Source organism: Thunnus albacares, chromosome 14 (assembly GCF_914725855.1).
Source record: "Thunnus albacares chromosome 14, fThuAlb1.1, whole genome shotgun sequence".
In the NCBI taxonomy this organism is placed as follows: Eukaryota; Metazoa; Chordata; class Actinopteri; order Scombriformes; family Scombridae; genus Thunnus; species Thunnus albacares.
Window position 1 is genome coordinate 17,929,042 of NC_058119.1, and position 22,009 is coordinate 17,951,050.

Consider the following 22,009-nt stretch of genomic DNA (forward strand, 5'->3'; position numbering starts at 1 on the left):
AGAGGTAGATATGAAAAATGGTCTACTTATCTACCTTTGATAACCATGTTAACAAGTAACATTTTAAATTACATTTCACAAAAATAACACAGTATACCTCAGATTACAAATCATAATGCTAACAATGTCCAGGTGACTAGCTAGCTAAATAGTGTTGGTGAGATGAGCGTTAGCATAATCAGATATTTCTCACTCATTTCAAACTGCATGAATACGACTACTCTAACATACATCTATAAATGTATGTATATAAATAAAAATAAAGTGATATACAGTTACAAAGGATTAGGAGTTCAGTTGAATATACAGATTGTTATTTTTGGCAGTTTTGTTACTTTAGTTTGTTATTTACTGATTAGACATTCCTCAAGTTTTAATGATGCAACCTGATTAAAAAACTAGACTAACTTACAAAGGACTTACACAAACTTATTAATGGATTTACGAACAGCTGGTGCGACCCAGTCTTGAAGTGTTGAAAGTGTTTTTATTTCACAAATTTAATAAAAAGGGGAGCCAATAATTGTGCAGTATGAAGTATGCAGCATGTGTAGTCTTGGTCACAAAGCATTTGCCTTTTAATATTAACTTCCTTTTTATTTATATTGGACATCAGGTGGCTTAGTAAGGCATTGAAGCAGAAAGCCAACTATTTCCCAATAAGGCATATTTTGATATTGTGAATCAGAGCAAATAATTTTAACAAAAACAAAGAAAAATAAGAAAACTATTCACACAATACATGCATTTAGCTCACAGTAATTGTTTCTGTTTTTCTGTTACCAGAGGCGCAGTATGGTTTACATTTAGACTTTGATTTTCATCTTGTTTTTGTAAGGGAACATGGGAAATAAAAGATGCAGCTGTGTTCTTCACTGTTCTCTCAGGAGCAATAATACAAAATCCTTATCTATAAACACTGGCCTGAAGGACATCTGACCTGAACTGCACTTTATGGGCAAGGTGTATTTAGCCATTTCATTCACTTTCAGCGGAGATTCTTCATGATTGCTGTTAAGTGCAGAGTGACAGGAGTGACCACTTGCTGTATTAATAGCAGTGGTTGTGACAGAAGATGGGTTTCTTCTCATTTTCCATACTGTGTCTGAACTATAATATAAAAAGCCCCCGTCCTGCTTCCCTCAGCACTCTGTAATTGCCTCACAGCTCCATCTCTTTTAATGGACTTTCTGTCAAATACTTCATCCAATTCTATCAGTGAACAGCAGCCCTTGCTCTTAAATAAACCCCCTGCAATGTTACACTGTGTTACCCCATAACACATACCGCAATGTCTGCCTAGCGAGGTTGCACGTTAACATGTTTTTGTAAATCATGTTTGTCATATTTTTTTTTAGATAAGATGAGCAGTGCAGGATGTGATGAAAGTAATTCTTTCATAGTGGCTCTCTGATGGTGGGGGGGAGTGTTTTTTCTGGCATGTTTTGGTCGACTTATTTCCTTGAAGACAAAAGGAAGTGCTAACATATTTTATCAGCAAAAATTTGCCCCAACAACCCCAACAAGAAATGATTGTCATACTGTATATCCACATTCTCTTTGAGAATAGACATTAAAGAGATAGTCTCAGTGTTTTGTTTATGACTAAAATCTATCTATTCCCTTAAGTGATTTTTATGTACTGTAACATTGCTAACATGTTGGGTCACAGTATTTTTCCCAGATTAATGCAACATCTGCAAAAAGATGTACTGTAGGTCTCTCCAACCTCCTTGATTAATCTGCGGTTCTGCTTTTTTTAGTGCTATGGAAACATGTGTGAAAAGGATTTTGTAGCCAACAACTATAAAAAAAACATTATAAATTAAACATTTATTCCTGTACTCGCACCCAGCAGCTAATAACACTAAAACACTCAAAGAGACACCCAGAATTTTTCCCATTGAAACCACACTATCAGTTGTGATTCTGTATACAATATACATCAGGTATCATCCAAAATAAATGAAAGATTGATGGATAATGTTTGGATATGATTATATTTGTAATACACTGTTGTATCTCAGCACTATCCCAACAATATTTCACAAGCAGAATGCCTTCAGCAGATCAAATATTAATAGGTATGTGTAAACTAGACGCTTAGTACATTATGTTAAAAAAAAAAAAAAGATAACATACATTATTTATCAATACAAGATCTGCCTACCACAAAACCTAACTCAGCATTCAATAATAAAAGCAGTGGTTTTAAAATGTGTGATTACCTCTTTAAGACTGGGTGGCATGTCATTTATTTCAGCTTCTACTTTCAATAATAAATGTCATCAACTCGAGAAATTTCATGAAAATTCTCAAAAGTGCATTTCACACTCAAATCTGACTCAGAAACATTTTGTGTTTTTGTTAACTTTAAATGAGCTGCTGACTGATCAGAAAAAACACGTAATGTTGCTGCAGTGTGAGTCAGAGCTCTAAACAGAGTCTGTGAAAAGTTGTCAGAATGGTGAGCAGAAATCATCCAACATTTTCTGGCATATGTAAATATGTACAGCGAAGGCATCTCCCCTCTGTACCACTGTTGTGTGAAAAATCCATTTAAATCCATTTATTAAGGTATAATTGTTCTGTGTTTGTCTATTATTCATAGTATTACTAGAGTATATCAATATGTTGCAGCATTTCTCTCCCCAAAAGACAAACGCTCTGCAAATGATTGATTGTGATCTCACCAGTAGAATCTGTTGGGGACGACGCTGTCATGCACAAGCTGCCATCTCCTCCCAAACTCAACAGAGACATACAGCTGAAAAAGGAGAGGAAAGCATTAACCAAATTAGTTACAGTAGAAATAATGGTTTTCCAAGTGAGACTATCCAAGAGAATTATTTGCTGATTTATATCCAACTGTATTATCAAGCAGCTGTCAGAATTTTAGATTTTTTGGAGTCAATATGTCGATGTTGTTTTGAATACTGCACTACTGAGTGCATACTTTATGTGAAAATGCATCAGTTATGAGGAAATTCAGCAGTTTCTGTAAAAATACAATGCACTGATACTCTGAGGCTAGGTTTTTTAAATAAAAAAGAAAACAAAATGGTAAAGATTATCTGTTCTGATCCCTTCCATCTGTTTTGAGAATAGGGGGTTTTTAATACACAAATTGGCTTTTGTATTAAAATCTAGGGCCCCCTTTACACATTGCATTAAAATGCATTTTGGGTGATCGGATTACAATCAGACAGTGCTTGATCACATGAGAGTACAGGTGTAAATGCACCCAAGATGCATCGAGGATGGACTGTGATGCGATCTGATTGGATCAGGGATGCATTGTGACCACACTGAACACAGGTGTGAATGCAATTGAGCTGTCAATGCACATACAACAACTAGGTGGACGGAAAAACGCAATGTTGCAAACCAGCGAGGTAGCAGCCATTAGCCGGTTAGCAAAGCTAAGCTACTAGCAAGAAAGCAGCAAGAAAGCTACGGATATTAAAGACACTCTTGGATGGAGTCAAGAAGAGAAGGCTTCTTCCCCTGCTTCGAAAAGCAAACAAAAGTCCATACAAAAGTGGAGCTTCACAGATGGCTCCCATCTTTTTTTGTTTTGTTTTGTTTTGTTTTGTTTTTGTTTTTTTGGAGAGGAGGATGTGGATCTCATTGTGGACACTGGAGACACATATTAATATCAGGTATAAATGTAATCAGGTTAAATCATATCTAGATACGAGATGCATTTTAATGCAAGGAGTCTCCTTTCACTTACTTACAGTAACTCAGTACGAGTCCACCCTAATTGGTATTATAAAATAAATAATTCAAGCCATAAAGCCATTAGTCTCCTTTTTTACTGCAAAGTTGGACTTTTGTCCAAGCATTCAAAAGGCCAGTCATCTTGGCATACTGTAATGATCGAGCAGCAAGCATCTTAAGCTCTGAGCTTTACAAGGATTAGCAACATCATTTTGACTTATCTAGGAGCTTACAACTTTTAAAAGACGTGACGGACAATCAATAAATGGAAAATCAAACCAAGCTAAGATTAATTTCATTCTAGCAGTGATAAAAGAAAAAGAAAAACACAGATGAAATTTAGCTTTACAGAGACATACAGGATGACCTGAAGGCAAACTTCTCTAGAGCGTCTTTATTTTGACCCGTCGATGGCTCTCAACTAAGCTTTCATCTTCCTCCCTGCACCATTTATCTCACTTCTCAGACCTTGACTGTTTTTCTCTCTGAAATCAAGTCTTCCAATAGTGAAGGCCAAGTTTGATGTCTGTAGCGTTGAGTAAAACAGACAGTAGGGTTCTCACAAAGAGTAATGAAGGGTGTGTGTGAGTTTATGCTCACAATTATGTGAGAGTGTGTGTATGTGTGTGTGTGTGTGTATGTGTGGATTGGTTGGACGTGTCTCCATTGTTAAATTTCCCCTTTGCTGTCTAGGACACATCCATTTAAACTTGGAGTGTGCAGCCAGACCTTGTGACCTCGGGGAGCAGGTGATCAGCTGCCTCTGTTTTGGCAACTGCAGCCTTGGCTTAAGTGGCAGATGTCTCTGCCCATGAAGACCACAGAGGCCAGACGCGATTAACAAAATTAATGTTTCAGCCATGACAACAACCTGTGTTCATTTTATATAGATATAAACTTTGTTGTAATCCACCAAGCTTGTGATGTAATATAATCACAGAAACAGACAGAACACTCATACTGAGCTAACAAGTGCAAGACAAGCAGCAAATAAACCACACACAACACCCCTTACTCCCACCCAGAGATTTTTATGTCATATTTTCAGTTTTTATTTCATGCCGTCTGACAGCTACGTGTTACCTTTTGGTCGTGGCTGTAAGCCAAGATCCAGTCCTCCTGCTCGGGGTGAAAAAGCAGGCTGAGGATATCAAACGCTAAGCTGTGTTTCTGATAGGACGCCCCCTCGTCAAGGCTAATGAGCAGGCTGCTCTCCACCTCTGGGTCAGTCAGTAACATGATCTGAGACAAGACAAGAAAGGAGACGGTGGAATCAGAGGCCCACCTTGACAGCAACCATTCCGCAGGGCTTAAGTGTGCTCGTGAAGTGCGCTGCCAACAACACATGCACGGTGCAGGCTCCTGCAGGGCTGCTACTTAGTGAAAATGACACTATCTCTGCTGTACAATGATAATATTGACAGATATATTCAATAAAGATTTTTCACAGCACGCATGTGGAAACTTACCTTCTTCTTGTTGTTTGGACTCACGTACAAGTAGCTCAGTATGGTTTTTGGCCCAACTTTCTCATTAAGTTTCTCATATGTGGTCCCATAATCAGTTGACCTAAAATTCAATTATAGGATAAAGTAAACAGGCTTTTGTGGCGAGTAACGGAGAATTGAGAAACACCTACTAGTTAAGATGCTAATAGTATCATTAAGCATATCAGGCAGGCGGAAAATTGCAACAGCAGAAGTCATAAAGCAATTTGCTAGATGAATGGAGATTTCTCTAATTATTAAAATAAACAACAATATCCTGTGTGGCATGTATGGCAACGGGATGAGATATTATTATCATTATTGACACTTTGGGTTACAAACATTGTATACTCTAATGTTTGTAATTTTCATGTTTTATAACTTTAATGGAGGATTGAGGACATAAAAAAAATCTACAATTGCAGTGTTTATGAAACTCTTTCAGAACCAGAGATGTCCTCGAAAATAAATGTTTGGCCTTCAAAAAATTGGACTGTTTTTCTCAGTTCATTCATTGTCACCAAAATACATACTGGTCTCTGTTCCTTGGTGACATTTCAGAAACAAGATGGCATAAAATGGTTTATACAGGATAAAGCACACAGGCTCCTAGATTTTTATAACAGAATATTTTGTTTTCAAGAGCTTTGGAGAATTATGCCATCACTAAACATTATGCAAGTCATTTTGTTATAAATGCGACATCTATTTGTGTTACCACACAAACACAGACTAGCAGAAGATCTTACCTCCATAAAGAACTCTCCGTTACTCTGCCGGAGTTGAAGTCATAGTATTTTGTCAACATGAGGATCACCTACGAAAAAGATAAAACAGATTACTAGCTTCGAAGGAGCGCATCATCAGTTTTGAAAAAAGTGTCACATAGTGAAAGAAAAGAGCCAAGACGTTCATGCTCATGTCTTTTAAATTACCTGACAGACACAGCTTTATTAAAACCCAGCTGCCCCGTTTGTCTAAAGCCTTGTGCATATTCTCCGAGGATAAACAGACAGCATATGTATGCTACAATGTTTTTAAGTCCCACAGGAGAACCAGCAAATGCTACCACTGCTAAGCTATGACTAAATGAATAAATAAGTCAATGCTATCATTCATTCCAGGCACACAAAGGCCTCATAAATATCGTGGGCATCTTTTTTTGAAGAGGATCATAAAAAGTGTTATAGTCGTATACACAGGCCTTTACTTAATACCCGACAAGCTGTTGATTTCAATATGTCTTGTAAATTACTCTAGATAGTAATGAATGGCTCATTGTGGACTCTTCTATTTGCCTCTTGTGTACATACATTTAACTTGTATTTTCTTTTTTCCTCAGTGAGGCAATGACATGAGGAGAAACTGTAAAATTTCACTTGTTTCTTTTACACGTCGATTCCAGACGCACGAATCCAATGTATTTTACTCAGCGAGTCATCATAATGTAAATGTCAGAAGTCTCTCACACAAAAACAGTTGTTCACCCTTCACCCTTTACACAAATTAATTGCTTAAGCAATGCCCTTCTTGCACTGTGCAATCATAAAATCTACAGATCATACAGCTCTCTTGGGAGGACTCTCGGAGCATCTCGTTCAGCTTTTTCATGCCTATCTTCTAATTATCAAGTGTTCTGAGTGTTCGGAGTAACATTCCCTGTACAAAGCAAGGACTCCATCATGTAAACAATAATTTTTTACTGCTTTTTAAAGCCCTTCTCACACAGTTTGTAGCATCCCTTGTAGTGTTTTCTTCTAGGTTTTCGCTCAAATCAAACAAGTCAGTCCTCATCTCTGCTAGATAAAAGCTTGGCCCATCTTGAAACAAATTGCCTCAGTGATAGACAAACACTGTGCACACATTAGACACTTCCAGGTGACTTATGTGCAACTGACTCCAGCATTTGGCAAGAAAAACATATTCAAAAACTATAAACTATAACTAATTGGCTGAAACCACTTGCTTGTGGATATACTGTGCTGATGCAACACCACAAAATATAATAACAGCAACTATGATGTAGATTTTATACCCCTCACATAATAACAAAAACACCATTCCACAAGTACTCCACCTTAAATATTGGCTAATCACTTTCTGATTGTCTTTATTGATACTGTTTATTCCAGTATCAATGAAATAATTTTACTGGTACATAACTCCTTATGTTCTTGCAGTATATTAACTTTTTAGTAAAATAAACATCATTGTCCTAAAAGGTCTTATATTTGCCCTAAATTATGTGTAGTTTTGTTCTCTGTTCTTTCACTTTATGCGCCATCTTGTACATGTAAGTTTGTGTCCTCACTGTGACACCACAAGTTTCTGAAGACAGAATAATGCAATTGAAACTTTAGTTTTAGTTTATTTCCTAATTATTTACCCTCGTTGTGAATACGCTGACTAATGAAACTCTAACTCTGCTGTGACTTTGTGCTGAATGTATAAAATCCTTTATATGAGGCTAGTTCAGAAATAGTCCAGTTTGTTATAGCTGCAGTACCAACTGTCCAGACCGGGTTGCAGAGATTTATGGTCTTCCAACAAAATGGCCTTTACACTTTCCAAAAGTCATACCCTCATGGACACTGTCATACACAATAAAACAACCCACAGCAGCCTGAAAATTAGGACAAATTACACCCCCCTTCTGTATGGCAATTAACTTTATGCATTTACTTGGGTAGGATCCAGGACTACAGTCATATGTAATTTGAATCCAGCAAATTGCAGCCTGAAAAAGTTTCCGAGGGATGTTGAAAGTTTAAGGTGAAGCTCCGTGGCTGCAGTTAACACATCAATACAGTGATACAATATTCACTTTGTAGATTATTCTGTGTGAAACAGGTGTTTGAAGTTCAACATGTCACACAAGCCATTAAATCGCTATTTGAAATGAACTGGACAAAGGCTCTTCTTTTAAATATTGCACCATTCACCAGATAATGGCATAACTTACTTTCTGAATTTAAATAATAATGCCATATGTATTAGCATATCTTTCCCTTTGAATTTCGACAACAGTGTCACATTTGATGTCAGCTACCATGCAGTGCATATCCCATTAGACTGCAGTCGCACCAACATATCGCCAAACTGGATTACTTGACATCCAAGAGCAAGCAAATTGATTTTTCAACCTCTAATCCTTTGTAAATCTTAAACCTTGGAGGTAAATGGACTGGGATGAATTCGATCATTATGTAAGAATGAATGGAGGCTTAATGGTGACTTAAAGGGCTTAGGTTGAAGAGATTACTGGTGTGAAATGAAGGTGTTGTATGAAGAGGAGACTGGGTGAGGTACGGGTACCAAGAATGCAGAGGCGAGGGGGGGGGGTCTGTTATTGAAGGATGAAAACCTGAGACAAATGAAAGGAGCGACAGAGCACACATTGCAATTCATTCCCACTCTCACCAAGCCGTTGATCCAGCCTTATCAGCTGTTGGAATTAAGTTGCCTCATCAATAAAACTGTCATCACATTTAGCCACTGCAATTAAACAGATGGATGATTCCATAAAAGCAATTGTTACAGGAGTTACTGACTGGAATATTAATAAAAAAGACAAATATGACACATTAAAAACTGGTCATGTGTCTAAAGTGTTTCCCTTACTTTTTGCCAAATGCCCCCTTTGATCCTGAACAGGAATAAGCAATGAGAACAAGTTAATGCTTCACACCTAAAATGTCAGTTCACTTAAATAAAATTTAAAAAATCATATTTTCTCATTTACCCATGGTGGTATACAGCCATAGTTTTGGTACTATTTAACAACATTTTGATATATGCAACTCTGAGATTTCTGCTTTCTACCCATATGATGGAGGTAAATGGAGTCTTGCTTGTGGTTCACACAGCACAGCATTGAAAATGCGCTATTAAAAATTCAACAGTGTCTTTCCTAAAACAGCTTTTATGACTGAAACTACTTTGTTACAGTAAAAACAACACTGTTGTTGACCTCACTGTCAGTGTCTGCAGATAATCCAAAGTGATGGGGACTCTGTTTCTGTAAACAGATGTGTTTTCATTTGTTTTAAATTTAAAAATGTAAAAATCATAGATCTAGTGAGTAACTGAGATAGAAATTTATTCACGCCTTGTTTTCCTTAAACCTACATTAATTGATTTTTTTCCCACTTGTGGGCACCACAACAGCCATAAACAAAACACTAACATATCACGTTTTAAAGTTTGATATAGCAAACATGTTAACAAGCGTATGAGAAACATCAGTATTCATTTGGAGCTGTGTTTGTGTCTACATGATGAATCTAAGTCCAGTTTTGATCTGTATCAACTCCACAGGGAAATATCTGGCTCTTTAACTGCTAAATGCTCCACTATATTCAGCAGCTAGTTGCTAGAGATTATTCGCAGCCTGCTGCATCTGGATGCTGACGAGGGCAGTCAGAATGAATCAAGACAGTAAAGTTGTGGACTGTAAAACCAAAACAATGAGCTAAAAGAGGCTGAAATGCGCCCTAGGGGAAGTGCAGAATCGGGTTATTACTCTCTGAGGGTTACTGACTACAAGCTACAGAAGTAGTCATGATCCATTTAAAATATAAGAAAATGTATTATAGCAGCTTGAAGATTTGAATTTCACATTTTCATAGGACATCTAGATTTGGGGTAATAATGATATTTAAATTAGTGAGACTTTAATTGTGATGCCTTCAGTAAGACAAACTCATTGGGAGGGAATGTGTGAGAACATCTGCCTACAAGATGTTAACACTACAGAAGTATTAACAGTGTGGCAATGAATACCTTTCAAGGAATAAAAAACACTCCTGTTAAAAAAAAAAAAAGCAAGCTTAGCGAGAAAATTCAAAGACCCTGGGGGCTGGTATAGAATTAAGTATGAAACTTCACTTGATAAAATTACCAGATTAAACAGCATCATTTAACACATTTAATAAAGAAAGAATTGTCTATTTCTATTACATCGTCCTGCAACTCACTCGAAAGCAACAAAAGCCTTCAGGAGAGCAAATCCTCGTGCGCTTCAATACCACCTCAGAGAGATATGTAATGTACAGTGGCTTTTGTCTGCCACATCAATTTACATCACTTCAATAACAAAGGCAACATTTCCTCATAGACCAGATGTTGTGTTGAAGCTGGGTTGTTTGAAGTCAGAGCTGTTGGCTCTCCCATGGAGAACAGGTCACTGCAATCATAAATTATAAAGCAACTTCACAATATCACTTTGCAGAAAATAAACTATTGGTGTCCCGATAAAACCTGATTTACACGGAGGGAGTGAAATCACAGTAAATAATTCCTCTGAAGGTTGGGATATGTGTTTCAAACATCTTCTGTCGTTGCTTTAAGTACTTGTAGGGTATTAAAATGATTCAGTAAGTAGTAACATGTAATTCTTGAAATTTAAAGTTATAGAGTTCAGCTTTAATGTGACTGATGGCGACATTCTGTTACCTTGGCAGAGTGTAATACCAGTGATCTGTGAACATCACATCGCCAGCATTTCAAATTGACAGCAAGCAGATACTCCATGTTACAGCTATGGCGTTCAAGCAGAACGGCAAGTGTCTGACTTTATTGGGATCCTCATGTTGAGACAACAGCCCTGCGTGGAAAAAGAAGCTTGGTTGATAAGCCATCTGAAACGACTTCCTTCTTCTTAGGGCTTATACTCTCGCATCATTTGCTTCTTCACCATAAATGAAAACCCAGGGTAGTTCTGCTGCTAGGCTGCAGCGACCTGCTGAGCCTGGAAGCTTCAGCGTGCATGAGCAGGGGGTCTGATCAATGCAGGCAAGATTAGACAGCAAGTGGGCAGGTTTTTCAGCCCAACCAAAAAGTTGTGCCCACTGTGTAAGGATGTGTTTTTTTTCTCAACTACTTTTAACTCCTCAGCACTTCATCTGAAATGTAGAAGTGCTGAGTGAAATGGTAAAAGATTAGCTGCATGTTGACAAACTAAAAGCTCCCAGGACTCTTTAATAAAGAGCATTTCCTCTGACATAAATAAAGTAAAATAGCTGATTAGAGAAATATGCTGGGGAAGGATTTCTCTCACCCATACGTCTTCTTAGTCTCACCAATAGTACTTGAAATCTTCTGTTTGCCAAAATGCATCGCTATAAATCCAAATGAGAACTTCAGTGAGTGAATCAAAGTTACGGTTTTGAATGTGAGGCCTCTCTTAAAGTGTAACTCATGTGAGCAAGTAATGGAGGCGCCCACTGTTAAATTAAAGTCTTCTGAAACACAAAATGTGGTGAACAACAGCCAAAAAAAGAACACTTATGAAACAGCAGCCAAACAGTTTTTTCTCATTCATAGATGGAGCACTGAGACATTGACTGTATTGTTTTTTTAGGGGCCCAAGCAGCAAAGCTGATGGAACCCTATTGTTTTTGTTCTTACTTATATTTTTCTCTGCTAAAAGTGTTTGTGCAGCAAAAACCATAAGACCTAGAAACACAAAAATTTGCAGGTGAGTTGCAAAATCCACCCACTACTCAGGCACATGAAAGGACATTTATTGACCTCAAAGTGGCGTTGTAAGAATCAAGTTTACGTTTTTGCAGTTATCACGAAAATGGCTTGGTCTAGAGTCAAAATTCTAAATCTAAAAATGTCAAATTTGTAACTTTTTCTCAATTTTCTCAAAATCCTATTTTCGACATCTCGTCAGAAACCGCTGGGCCAATTGTCCCAAAACTTCATATACAAACTTCACTGATCTTAAGTTGTTTCAATAATTTCAATACATCTGTTGAATATTGAATCATGAAATTATACATTTTTTAACTTGTATTTAACTTTACATGAATGCTCATGAATCAAAATTGGCTTAAGCTACTGTAACCAAACTTGGTGCACGTGTACGGATGTCAGGTCCAAGCTTCGCTGCGCAGTCCTGGGATGTTCTGCCAAAAGGGGGCACCAAAACCTTAACATTTTTTGTCCCAATGGTCTAGTGTTCTAAACACCTATCCTGTAACTGTAAGGTCACCTGTTCAAATCCAGCCTGGCACAAAGGTGTGTGTATCCTCCTGTTTCTGTCCATCTGTTGTGAACTCTGTGGTTTAAAAGGCGCACAACACATGTATGTTAAATTATGTGCTTGGACCCCACTTATCACTGCTTGCTGCTATAATTTTAAAAATGTTTTTAATTTAAAAACACCGATTAGCTGAGAACTTTACATGTTTAAAATGCAGTGGTTATTTTTTTTGCTTATTGACACGACATTACCTCACGTTAAAATGAACAAACTGACTCTTTGCTTTCCAACTGCTGCTACAATTATTCAGAAGCTTCTGCAGCTGTTCATGTAACAACACTGAGTCACACTGAAAACAGAGGCAACACGTAACAAAAATGTGGAACTGCATAACAAACACACAAAATCAAAGAAGTGCAAACACAGAGACGTGTCTGCGGCAACAATAACAAAAAAGGTGATATCTCATTAATGCATTGTTCTAGCCAAATTAACTTCATCCTGCTCTAAAATAAAATCTTAGCCTTAGTTTTATGGAATTTCTGCTCTATTGGACAGCACTCAGTGAAGAAGAAAGGAAACCCAGGAGGGGAACACAGCTTGCCGATAAAAAAAACACACTCTGCGGGTTTCAAGGCGTTAGAGAACTTCACCACAGGAAGGCTTGGTGGCTTGGCAGAGCTGAACTCAGCCTGCCAGTAGTTTATGCGCAGTGCTGAGCTTTAAAGAAAAAAACAGCCCCTCTGTTTATCCATGCAATGTAGGCAATGCCACATCCTGGTATTTGTCAGGGAAAATAAATTCTTTGTCTTATGTCGTCTTAGGTTGAGTCAGGGTGTTACAATTCCTATCATTATGTATTTCATGAATTTATTTATGTTTCTTTAGCAGGATGTGTGATGTGATGCTCGCTTCATGAAACAACTGCAAAGTAACCCCCCTCCTCCTCCTCCACAGCCTGTCCATCACAGAAAGGCGCTGGTGGAGGTCTACACTGACTGTACTACAGGGATGTCAACATGCTATATGCAGCATACTACATGCATCACAGTGTCCAGAACAGGGTTGTTTGTAATGGTGCACTGAGGAAGTAAAATCAAGGCGGGGAAGGCAGGCAAGATAAAACGGTAAAAAGGTTTTGCAGGCTTAATTGAATGAACCTATAGATCACTTTCAGTCTCCACCTCCTCCTCCTCCTTAATGTGCAACAAGCTGAATTTTCTGTAGTTATTGTCCCATACTGCTTTCTTCTAAGGATGGGATAATAAGAAATTTTAACAAATAACATATAAGGACAAAAATATTGATAAATAAATTGTCTGTATCCAGCAGATAAATATTCAAATACTGTACAAATGTTTATATCCTGCAGGTTTCCATTCTGACAGATGGGAATGATTGGCTATTAATGATGAGAAATTTTAAGAAATCTCATCACAACAAAATGTTCCTCAGAATTCTAAACTGTGGTGAAAAAAAGGGAGCCACCAATCAATATAAATGTGGTTTCAAACTTGGCTCTGGTGTATTCGGTAAGTGCAGAGCATTTTTATGGATGAAAAACACAATAAATATTGTTGCTTTTATTACACAACTATCAATGATTATTGACAAACTGATAAGGGGTCTGAGGCCTACTTTTTGCATTCCTCTGGTTAACCCTTACTGCTCTTTGACGTGTACATTTCTGTAACATTTTCTTCATTTAAGTCATAGATTTTGTTTATACTGTACTATACTCCATAATGAAAATTGTTTTTATTTTTCCTTTCCGCATGAGTTTGCATAGTATAATTTATTTTTGTTAACGCCTACTTTATCATGCATATATTTAATCATATTCTATTTCATATCTTTCATATATACGGTATTTGACGTAAGACATAAGGCCAACTTTATACTCAAAACGACAGCACATTCAGTGTGTTTCCACACTGCTGTTGAATATAGCACCTACTTCAAATATAGTATTCTTGATATGACTCCAGCACTTTTTGTTCAATAGTATCTCCAGCAGAAAAGGGAACCTGCAAGTCACAAAGGGAGCAGAAATGACTGAAGTTTTTAAAAAATGCATATTCGATATATTTTAGGCCTCACTTTTGCTGTACTATAGCTATTTTGCATACCATAAAAATAATTTTCTATACATTTATTCCTAAATTCTATTTGACAGTACAATGTTGAAAACCAAATTTGCATACCATGCACCCTATACTGCAGAGACTTTTTATTATTTTAGAATATCTGCTGCTGCAATGAATTAAATTAAAACCTCAAATAAGAAAAACAGTTTCTGACAACCATTGAGCCATGCTGCTCAATAATTGTAGAACATACTGTACATATAGTAATTTCATTTACCCTTTCTATGCTTTTATGCAAGTATTGACAGAGCCTATCCTTGACAGTCAATACAGAGTTAAATTCTTGCATCATATTTTCATTCACCCTGAAATAACTCTCGCTCCATTTGATCTCTAACTGATCATTTATGCCTGTTCGCCTCAGACAAATGACATTGGCGCTCACAAACGTGAATGTCTGGATAATTATAGCGATAATAACATGACATTGGTCTAGCGCCAAGTGTTACAGTATCTTTCATGGAGTTATACTCAAATATGTCTACTCAAGGTATGACAGCCTGAACTGAATTATTTTATCAGAGAAGGATAGATGTTTGCGTTTTCATACTTTCACAGCAAAGTCATCTCCAAGACAGCCTCAAACATAACAAAAAATACTTTAGAGACGTTCGGATGGACCTTGAGGAGGATCCTAAAGTGGAACTGGAGAATACAACATAATACAGTATTTTATCCACTGTAAGTCAGTGAGTCAGAGACGCAACCAACAGTTCAAATGAAACTGACTGCGTACCTGGCCTTTCTCCAATTTGCAGAGGCAGATGAGATGACTGACTAAGGACTCAATGAAGCAGATGAGGAGAGGCAATGCATCAGGTTATCAAACACAAGATCTGTGAAGAGGAGGAGGCCCTCCACAAGAAAATGGAGGTGCTGAAAACACAACAAAACTTGGATTCGAGTACCCAAGAGCAGGACGTAAATGTTCAAGGGCTGTGAGATGAAGGAGGCATTTCAAGAACTGAGCAGCTGCTTCTTAAGTTTGCTCAAGGCAGAGATAAAGAAGAAGTTTTTTCCCTAAGAGAAGAAGAATCTCTTTACCAAACATGGATAAACTTAACAAATGCTCCAGACATGGAAGGTTTTGAGAACCCAGGAGCTGGACATTAAGCTCAATATAGAGAAAGATTATAACCTCCTTTTGGCAAGAAGAAAAATTATGTATGCTCCCGTTGGTAAACCTTGCTGAAAAAACAAACACTCAAGTACATCTTCTCAGTAATACAAAACAAAATTTAGTTGCTCAAAATAATAGTATTAATATTAAATGCTTATTATTCTTGCTTTTGATGCAATCAAATTCTTGAAGCACGTCAATTAAATACTATAATCTTTTGCATTTTTTCTTGGTTTTCATGTTGGCTGAAACACTGAATTGGCAGTGCAGTTTAGTTTTCAAACTGTGATAATTGGACAAATGATAAAAGAACATCCACCAACTAGGCTTCAGCAACCAAAGACTAGCAAAACAAAATCTTAAATTGAACAGGAAAACTAAATATCAAGACAAATCAATAAGAGGCAGTCAAATTGGCTGATGTCCTGTAGGCCTAATACTAAAGCAATTATCAGATTTCAGAATTGGCAACAAACACATCATCACAGGCTGTACAAGTACAAAAGTCTTGGCTTGATTTCATACAGTAGTCAACATGTGAGGACAACTGCCTGAAATGTCAAAACATGGTTTGACAGCAGCCCTTTCACACATAAACAGCCAGAATCACATTAACAAGCCAGAGGAGATATTATGCAGAACACTGCAAGCATTTCACCAGTCCCTAACCTTTTTTCTCTTTATTTATGTTTGTTTGTGCAATTACAAATTGTCTCCCACTCCTAAGCCTGTAAGATAAGGTTGCCTATTGAAGTGTGACTGGCTGCCTTAAACCTCTTTCAAATCTTCTTATGCTAATGGAAGCTGGTTGCAGTCATTATGACTGAACTGTATCTGGTTGAACAAGTTTAACTTGGCCAAAGAGATTACGTTTTAAAATAGATTTATAAAAGTACACCAGCTGAGAGAAAACTGCAAGCTTCCTTGCTGACCACCTGGCAGGCACCTACACAGACGGTGTAAGTGCCTGCCAGGGTGTGGCATGTAGCTAAAGTGGGAATTCACACACACACATTAAACTGTGAGTGGGTGGGATATGACTGTCTGCCATCAGGGGGAAATTTATCGAAGCAGGACTCTAAAGTTTGCCATGTAACTGTGAAAAAGATAATGCCAAATCCTGGTGATAATGATCTGAATGTGTAAGATAAAATGTCTGAATAATAGCTTCATGTATATAATTTACATAAACATGTTGATTGTTACGAATTATAAACAACAGTTTCTCAAATATGTGATAATACTTGAAACTTTTTTATTAATGTTACTGTATTTGGAATACTGCCACTCTTACACTGTCATATAATGGGTTTTTTTTCCCTTTAAAAGTGAATTATCAAAGGAGTAGCTCAACATTTTAGGAAATGCTTCTGAGCTTTCTTGCCAAGAGTGAGAGGAAGAGATCAATATACCACTCTCATTTCTGTACAACAAATATAAAGCTAGGGCCAGCAAGCAATTAGCTTAGCCTAGCATAAAAAACGCAAGAAAGGGGGAACAACAACGACAGCCAAGAAATTGTTCCAGCACGCAACAAACTACACTGTTTGTGTGGATTAAACAAAAAAGATGTAATGTGCTAATTAGTCAAATTTAGTCAAGAGTTGCTGGTGGGCAGATGTTGTTACCTTCGGACAGAGCCAAGCTGCTTCCCATTGCATCCAGTCTTTATGCTAAGCTAAGCTAACATCTCCTATGACAGTGGTGTCGTTCTTCTCATCTAATTCTCCGTAAGAAAGCAAATAAAATATCAAAAATATTACATATCATCAGATATAAAATTATTCCTTTAAGGAAGGTAAAAGTTTTAAAAATTGTCACTTGACTTGGAATTTATTTTGGTGCCTTTTTTGCTTCTTTCTATTTATTTGCATCTGTTTTTATCAAGAATTACAGAGGCTCAATACTTAAAAATGTGCTGTAATGTATTTTAATCTGGTTTTGGTGAAAATGCAGCATTTAGATACATTTGTATGGCTGCAGCTAAAAATCATTTTAATTAACGATTAACCTGTTGATTTTTTTTCTCAATTAATCGATTCGTTGTTTGGACTGTAAAATGTCAGAAAAAAGGGAAAATGACAATCACTGTTTCCAAAAGCCCAAGATGACATCCTCAAATGTCTAGTTTTGTCCCGACCAACAGTCTACAACCTAAAGATATTCAGTTCACTGTCAAATACAGAACTAAAACAAAAAGAAGATATTCACATGAGAAGCTGGAGGCATAGAATTTGGAAGTTTACTTCTTAAAAAATGACTTAAAAGCGATTGATTGATAGTTGGCGATTTACTTAATAGCTGGCAACTAATCGATCAATCAACTAACTGTTGCCGCTCTAAACATTTTGGTAGGTAAAACTTGGTCCCATCTTCTTACTCTACATGCTGCCCTTTGATGATGCAATCAGAGAACATAATGTCAATTTCCATAGCTGTGCTGATGACACACAGTTAGGCTGTACATTTCTGTGGAGCACACGACCACAGTCAATAAATAGATTAGTAATAACTTTATGCTTGGAAATGAGGCCAAAAGAGATGCACTGGATCTCTGGTCCACCAGATCAAATCAACAAGTTTCCAGCCGAGGCCCAATTGTTAGCATGTTATGCTGTAGCTTTAGTTTTAAATCACACTTTCGTCTAAGAAATAATGCCAGGGAACAATCCCCCTTAAGCCAGCAAATGTCAAATACCAAATATAGTATATTGTTCAGCCTGGATTGCATCCTGCACCTTTAACTGGTCTTCCTGAAAAGTCTATTTAGGGGCAACTGTCACTTGTTCAAAATTCTGCTGTCACACTCCTGACAAAAAGAAAGACAAGAGAGCATACCAGTTTAGCTGAACTTATCACAACTCCTTGTATCTTTCAGAACTGATTTCAAAGTCCCTTTGCCCGTATAGAAAGCTCTAAATGTCTTAGGTCCAGCTTATATGGCAGACTCCCTGTTGTTTTGTGTGCATTTCACATTCACCTGGATCTTTCAGTGTTAGATGTTTAAAACCGCAGACATGTGAAAATTCAAGATGAACCTTTCTCCAAACTGTGGAGTACCAGTTCCCTGGATATTAGGGAGGCAACCTCTGTGAACATTTTTAAGCAAGAGCTTAAAACACATCTATTTCTGTTAGCTTTCAGCTAGACTAGAATGTTGTTTTTTCTCCCTACATTTAGTATTTTACTGTACCACTGCATTGTGTTTCTCTTTATTATAAAGCACTTAAACCCTCATCTTCCCAACATTTTTAACATACAAGGACTACTGACTGGGGTCCCTGTGGACCCCAGGAATAAACTACTGTAAGAAACAACCATCATAGCAAAACGTTTTTTTCTTATTTCTTCTCAGAGCATTATTGGTTATTCATGTAATTAATGTCATCTGAAAAAAATATTATTTTTAGAAAGTTACAGTTAATTTGCATACTGTGTAAAATGAAAATACATACTTTTCTTTAATACAAATTGCAGCTTTTATCTTAAATACAATCTTTCCACAAAGCCTTCAAAATGACAGAGTGCCCCTACCCTCGCTGATAGTGTGTGATATTTTAAATTAGGATCCATGGCAAACATGAACTCAATAAATAGTTCCATCTATTAAAACTGCATAGACAGAATTGGGTGCTTTTGACTGGGGTCCCCCAGGACCCCAATGCATCAGTATTTTTTTTTTTTTTAAAGCACTAATTAAAACAGAAACAGAAAACAATGATAAGAAGTCACTAGGAAAAAATTGATTGACAAAATCATGAAAAATTGGAATGATAGAATAAAGCACCTGTGAGATATGACAAAAAGTATACCTCTGAGGTCTGCCGGTACCCCTGTCAGTAGAATTAAGATTAAGTGACATTCATTGTATGAAAGGTGCCATATAAGTGAATTTATATTATGATTATCATTACTGTTGTTGACTATGTTATTATTATTATTATCATCATCTTCATCATCTCAACCTATCTGCTGTTTAATGACTTTTTTTGACACTTCTACCCTCAGGTATCAAAAATAGATTAACATCTATTGTGAGCAGGGTGTTCTTCATTATAAGGCACAGGCAGCGAGACAGTGTGCTGTATACTGCACTTAACCTTTTCAGCATTCTCTGTCTATTAAAGGGTATGTGGCCTCAGTATAGATACTGTACATTTATTGATGCCATTGATGCACAAAATATGCATATAACCAACTGAAAAATCAGTGATTCACCAAAAACAGCACAACGTGTCTGTGTATGTGTGTGTGTGTGTGTGTGTGTGTGTGTGTGTGTGTGTGTGTGTGTGTGAGAGAGAGAGAGAGAGAGAGAGAGAGAGAGAGAATGACAAGGATTTTCTTTAAAGTCTATGCAGAACATTAAACTTGTATTATTTTGACTTTTTTCCTTTAAAGTCTAGCCCACCCTCCAAGTCAGCTAATCAATTGTATAAAAGGGTGTGTGTGTGTGTGTGTGTGTGTGTGTGTGTGTGTGTCTGTGTGTGTGTGTGTGTGTGTGTCTGTGTGTGTGTGTGTGTGTGTGTGTGTGAGAGAGAGAGAGAGAGAGAGAGAGAGAGAGGGGTTGAAGACACCCACCCGAGACTGATTCCCTCAAACTCTGCAACCTCCCAGCAGCCTCACAGTCAATCTCTATTAAGTCTAGTCTGTCTGGTCGTTCTCGGTGAAAACTAATGCTTCCAGTCTCTCAAATGACCACACAAGATTCATGAGTGCACATTGACCACACTGCGTCAAAACATGCCCGTGCGTAAATCTAGAGCACATTAACTACTTACGCTACTGTTCTGTCCGGACCAGTGCACCATCGCCTGGTTATGAGCCGTGTCCCCGGTGAGAGCAAATGTCGAACTTGTCAGCTGAAACTCCTCCTGGTCCGCAAACGAAGCATCCTCCCCGCCCTCGGGTCTGAAACCGGACCAAGTCTCTGCGCTCCTCGCACTTCGCGTTCGTCTCCAACTGGCCACATCCTCGTCCTCATTCACCGTCACATCGACCTGTGCCCCATTTTCCCCGTAAAAGCTGTCATTCTTTCCATCACTGCTGCTGCTATTTTCGGTGAAGTTACCGTCACTGGGAGAGGGGGCAGCCGCAGGTAAATCACTTTGAGGAAACACTTTCGGGTGGGAAAGTTTCTGCTGACCGTTTAGCGCGTCCTTCTGGAGGCAACTTGTGTTATTCCCCCCCAAAGGTTGCTGTACTTTAGACGAACTTTCTTCGCTCGCGGGTAATTCCGCAACGTTGAGCTTTTCGTCCTCTCCGGTGATGGATTTTGCGCCCGGTGACCCCTCGGTAAATCCAATAAATTCATCAGCTGGTTCCTCGCCAAAATGCGTCAAATCCAGCGCCGAGACTTCCCGGGGAAAAGCTCTGATGAGCGGCAGCTGGCACGAGGGAATGCACCTTACCTCCGCTTTTGTTCCGCCCAGGATGGAAGTTAGGGTGAAGAGACAAATCCACTCAGAGAAAATTAGAAAAAGACAGTGACCGAGGCGCGTCTCCATTCTACGTTAATTCCGACTTCAAGCTAGCTGTTAGAAACACATCATGTTCACTCTTAAGCGTTTGTCTGTCATCACCTGGCGAAGTGGAGTCCGTGAATGCACTGTGGGGAGGTACAGCAGCGCGCGGACAAGTGTTCCCAAGTACTGATGCAAACGATGCATCAGAGGAGGAGCTGGAGGCTGAATCCTGCACGAGAGGGGAGAGGGGCCCAAACCCCCGCATCCTCATCTCAACCCCGATGAAAAAATAGCGACTGTTAGTGCATTTCATTAAGTTCAAGTTATATCTCCAGAGACGCGTGGTCCCCTAAGGGTCTTTAATCTGTTTTTGATTAGTAGTGTGCCAGATATTATGTCTACTATGAAATATTTGACCGCATCATTATCCTATAGGAAATTACTCATCAGATTAAAATAGTTTGAACTGTGCTCACATGCTGGGGTCCCTGGGGAAGACTCTAGAAACATTATGGGTCTGTCTCTGGTAGTCTTTGTGTGGAAATGTTCCTGACAGGGGCTTTATGGAAGATACAATGAGGCTTTACATTTTCCATTAGCGCAGGCCCAGGTAATCAATTAACAGGATTGCCTGTGTTCACTGTCAATTATGCCATGCAGGTAATGACTTTGTTGTGTTGTCTGCAAAATGGCTTGAAAACAGTTTCACCGAGGCTGCACTCCTGCAGTATCCATTCAGTACAGCTGAATGGAGAAAATACATATTCCCTAAATTTTAGCTTCTGTTTTTTTGTGCCCTATTCTCAGGTTAATGAGGGGTTGTCTGACAGAAAATAATGAGAAGGATTCAAACTAGAAGTGAGCATGTAATCATTTCCTCTCTCAACCTTCTCTGGTCTCTGCTGTTGTATATAAGAGTATGCAGGTGTCTGCACTGCCATGGAAATAATTGAGAACCCATTATTGCCATGCAATGCGGACACCCTGGAATATATTGTTATATTTCTCTATACTTTGGGCTTTGTTCCAGTTAGCTAATGGTAAACCATTAGGGGCACTAGAGCCTGTCCAAACCCTGT

The 22,009-nt window shown here is 38.1% G+C and overlaps 1 protein-coding gene across 2 annotated transcripts in view; it reads right to left on the reverse strand.

The window, feature by feature from the left end:
- The window catches only part of LOC122997486 (VPS10 domain-containing receptor SorCS1-like), a 44,766-nt gene extending 23,431 nt beyond the window's left edge, over positions 1-21,335 (reverse strand). Inside the window, exons 1-5 of one of the 2 annotated variants that reach the window (XM_044373648.1) lie at positions 20,247-21,335; positions 5,960-6,027; positions 5,193-5,292; positions 4,807-4,965; positions 2,694-2,767 (exon numbers count right to left, since the gene is read on the reverse strand). In XM_044373648.1, coding sequence (XP_044229583.1) covers positions 2,694-2,767; positions 4,807-4,965; positions 5,193-5,292; positions 5,960-6,027; positions 20,247-20,972 — 1,127 coding nt within the window. In that variant the 5' untranslated portion in view covers positions 20,973-21,335. Of the gene's footprint in view, positions 1-2,693; positions 2,768-4,806; positions 4,966-5,192; positions 5,293-5,959; positions 6,028-17,096; positions 17,197-20,246 lie in introns of those variants that run through there. The other variant, XM_044373649.1, reaches the window with a different exon arrangement.
- Positions 21,336-22,009: the final 674 nt, after the last annotated feature.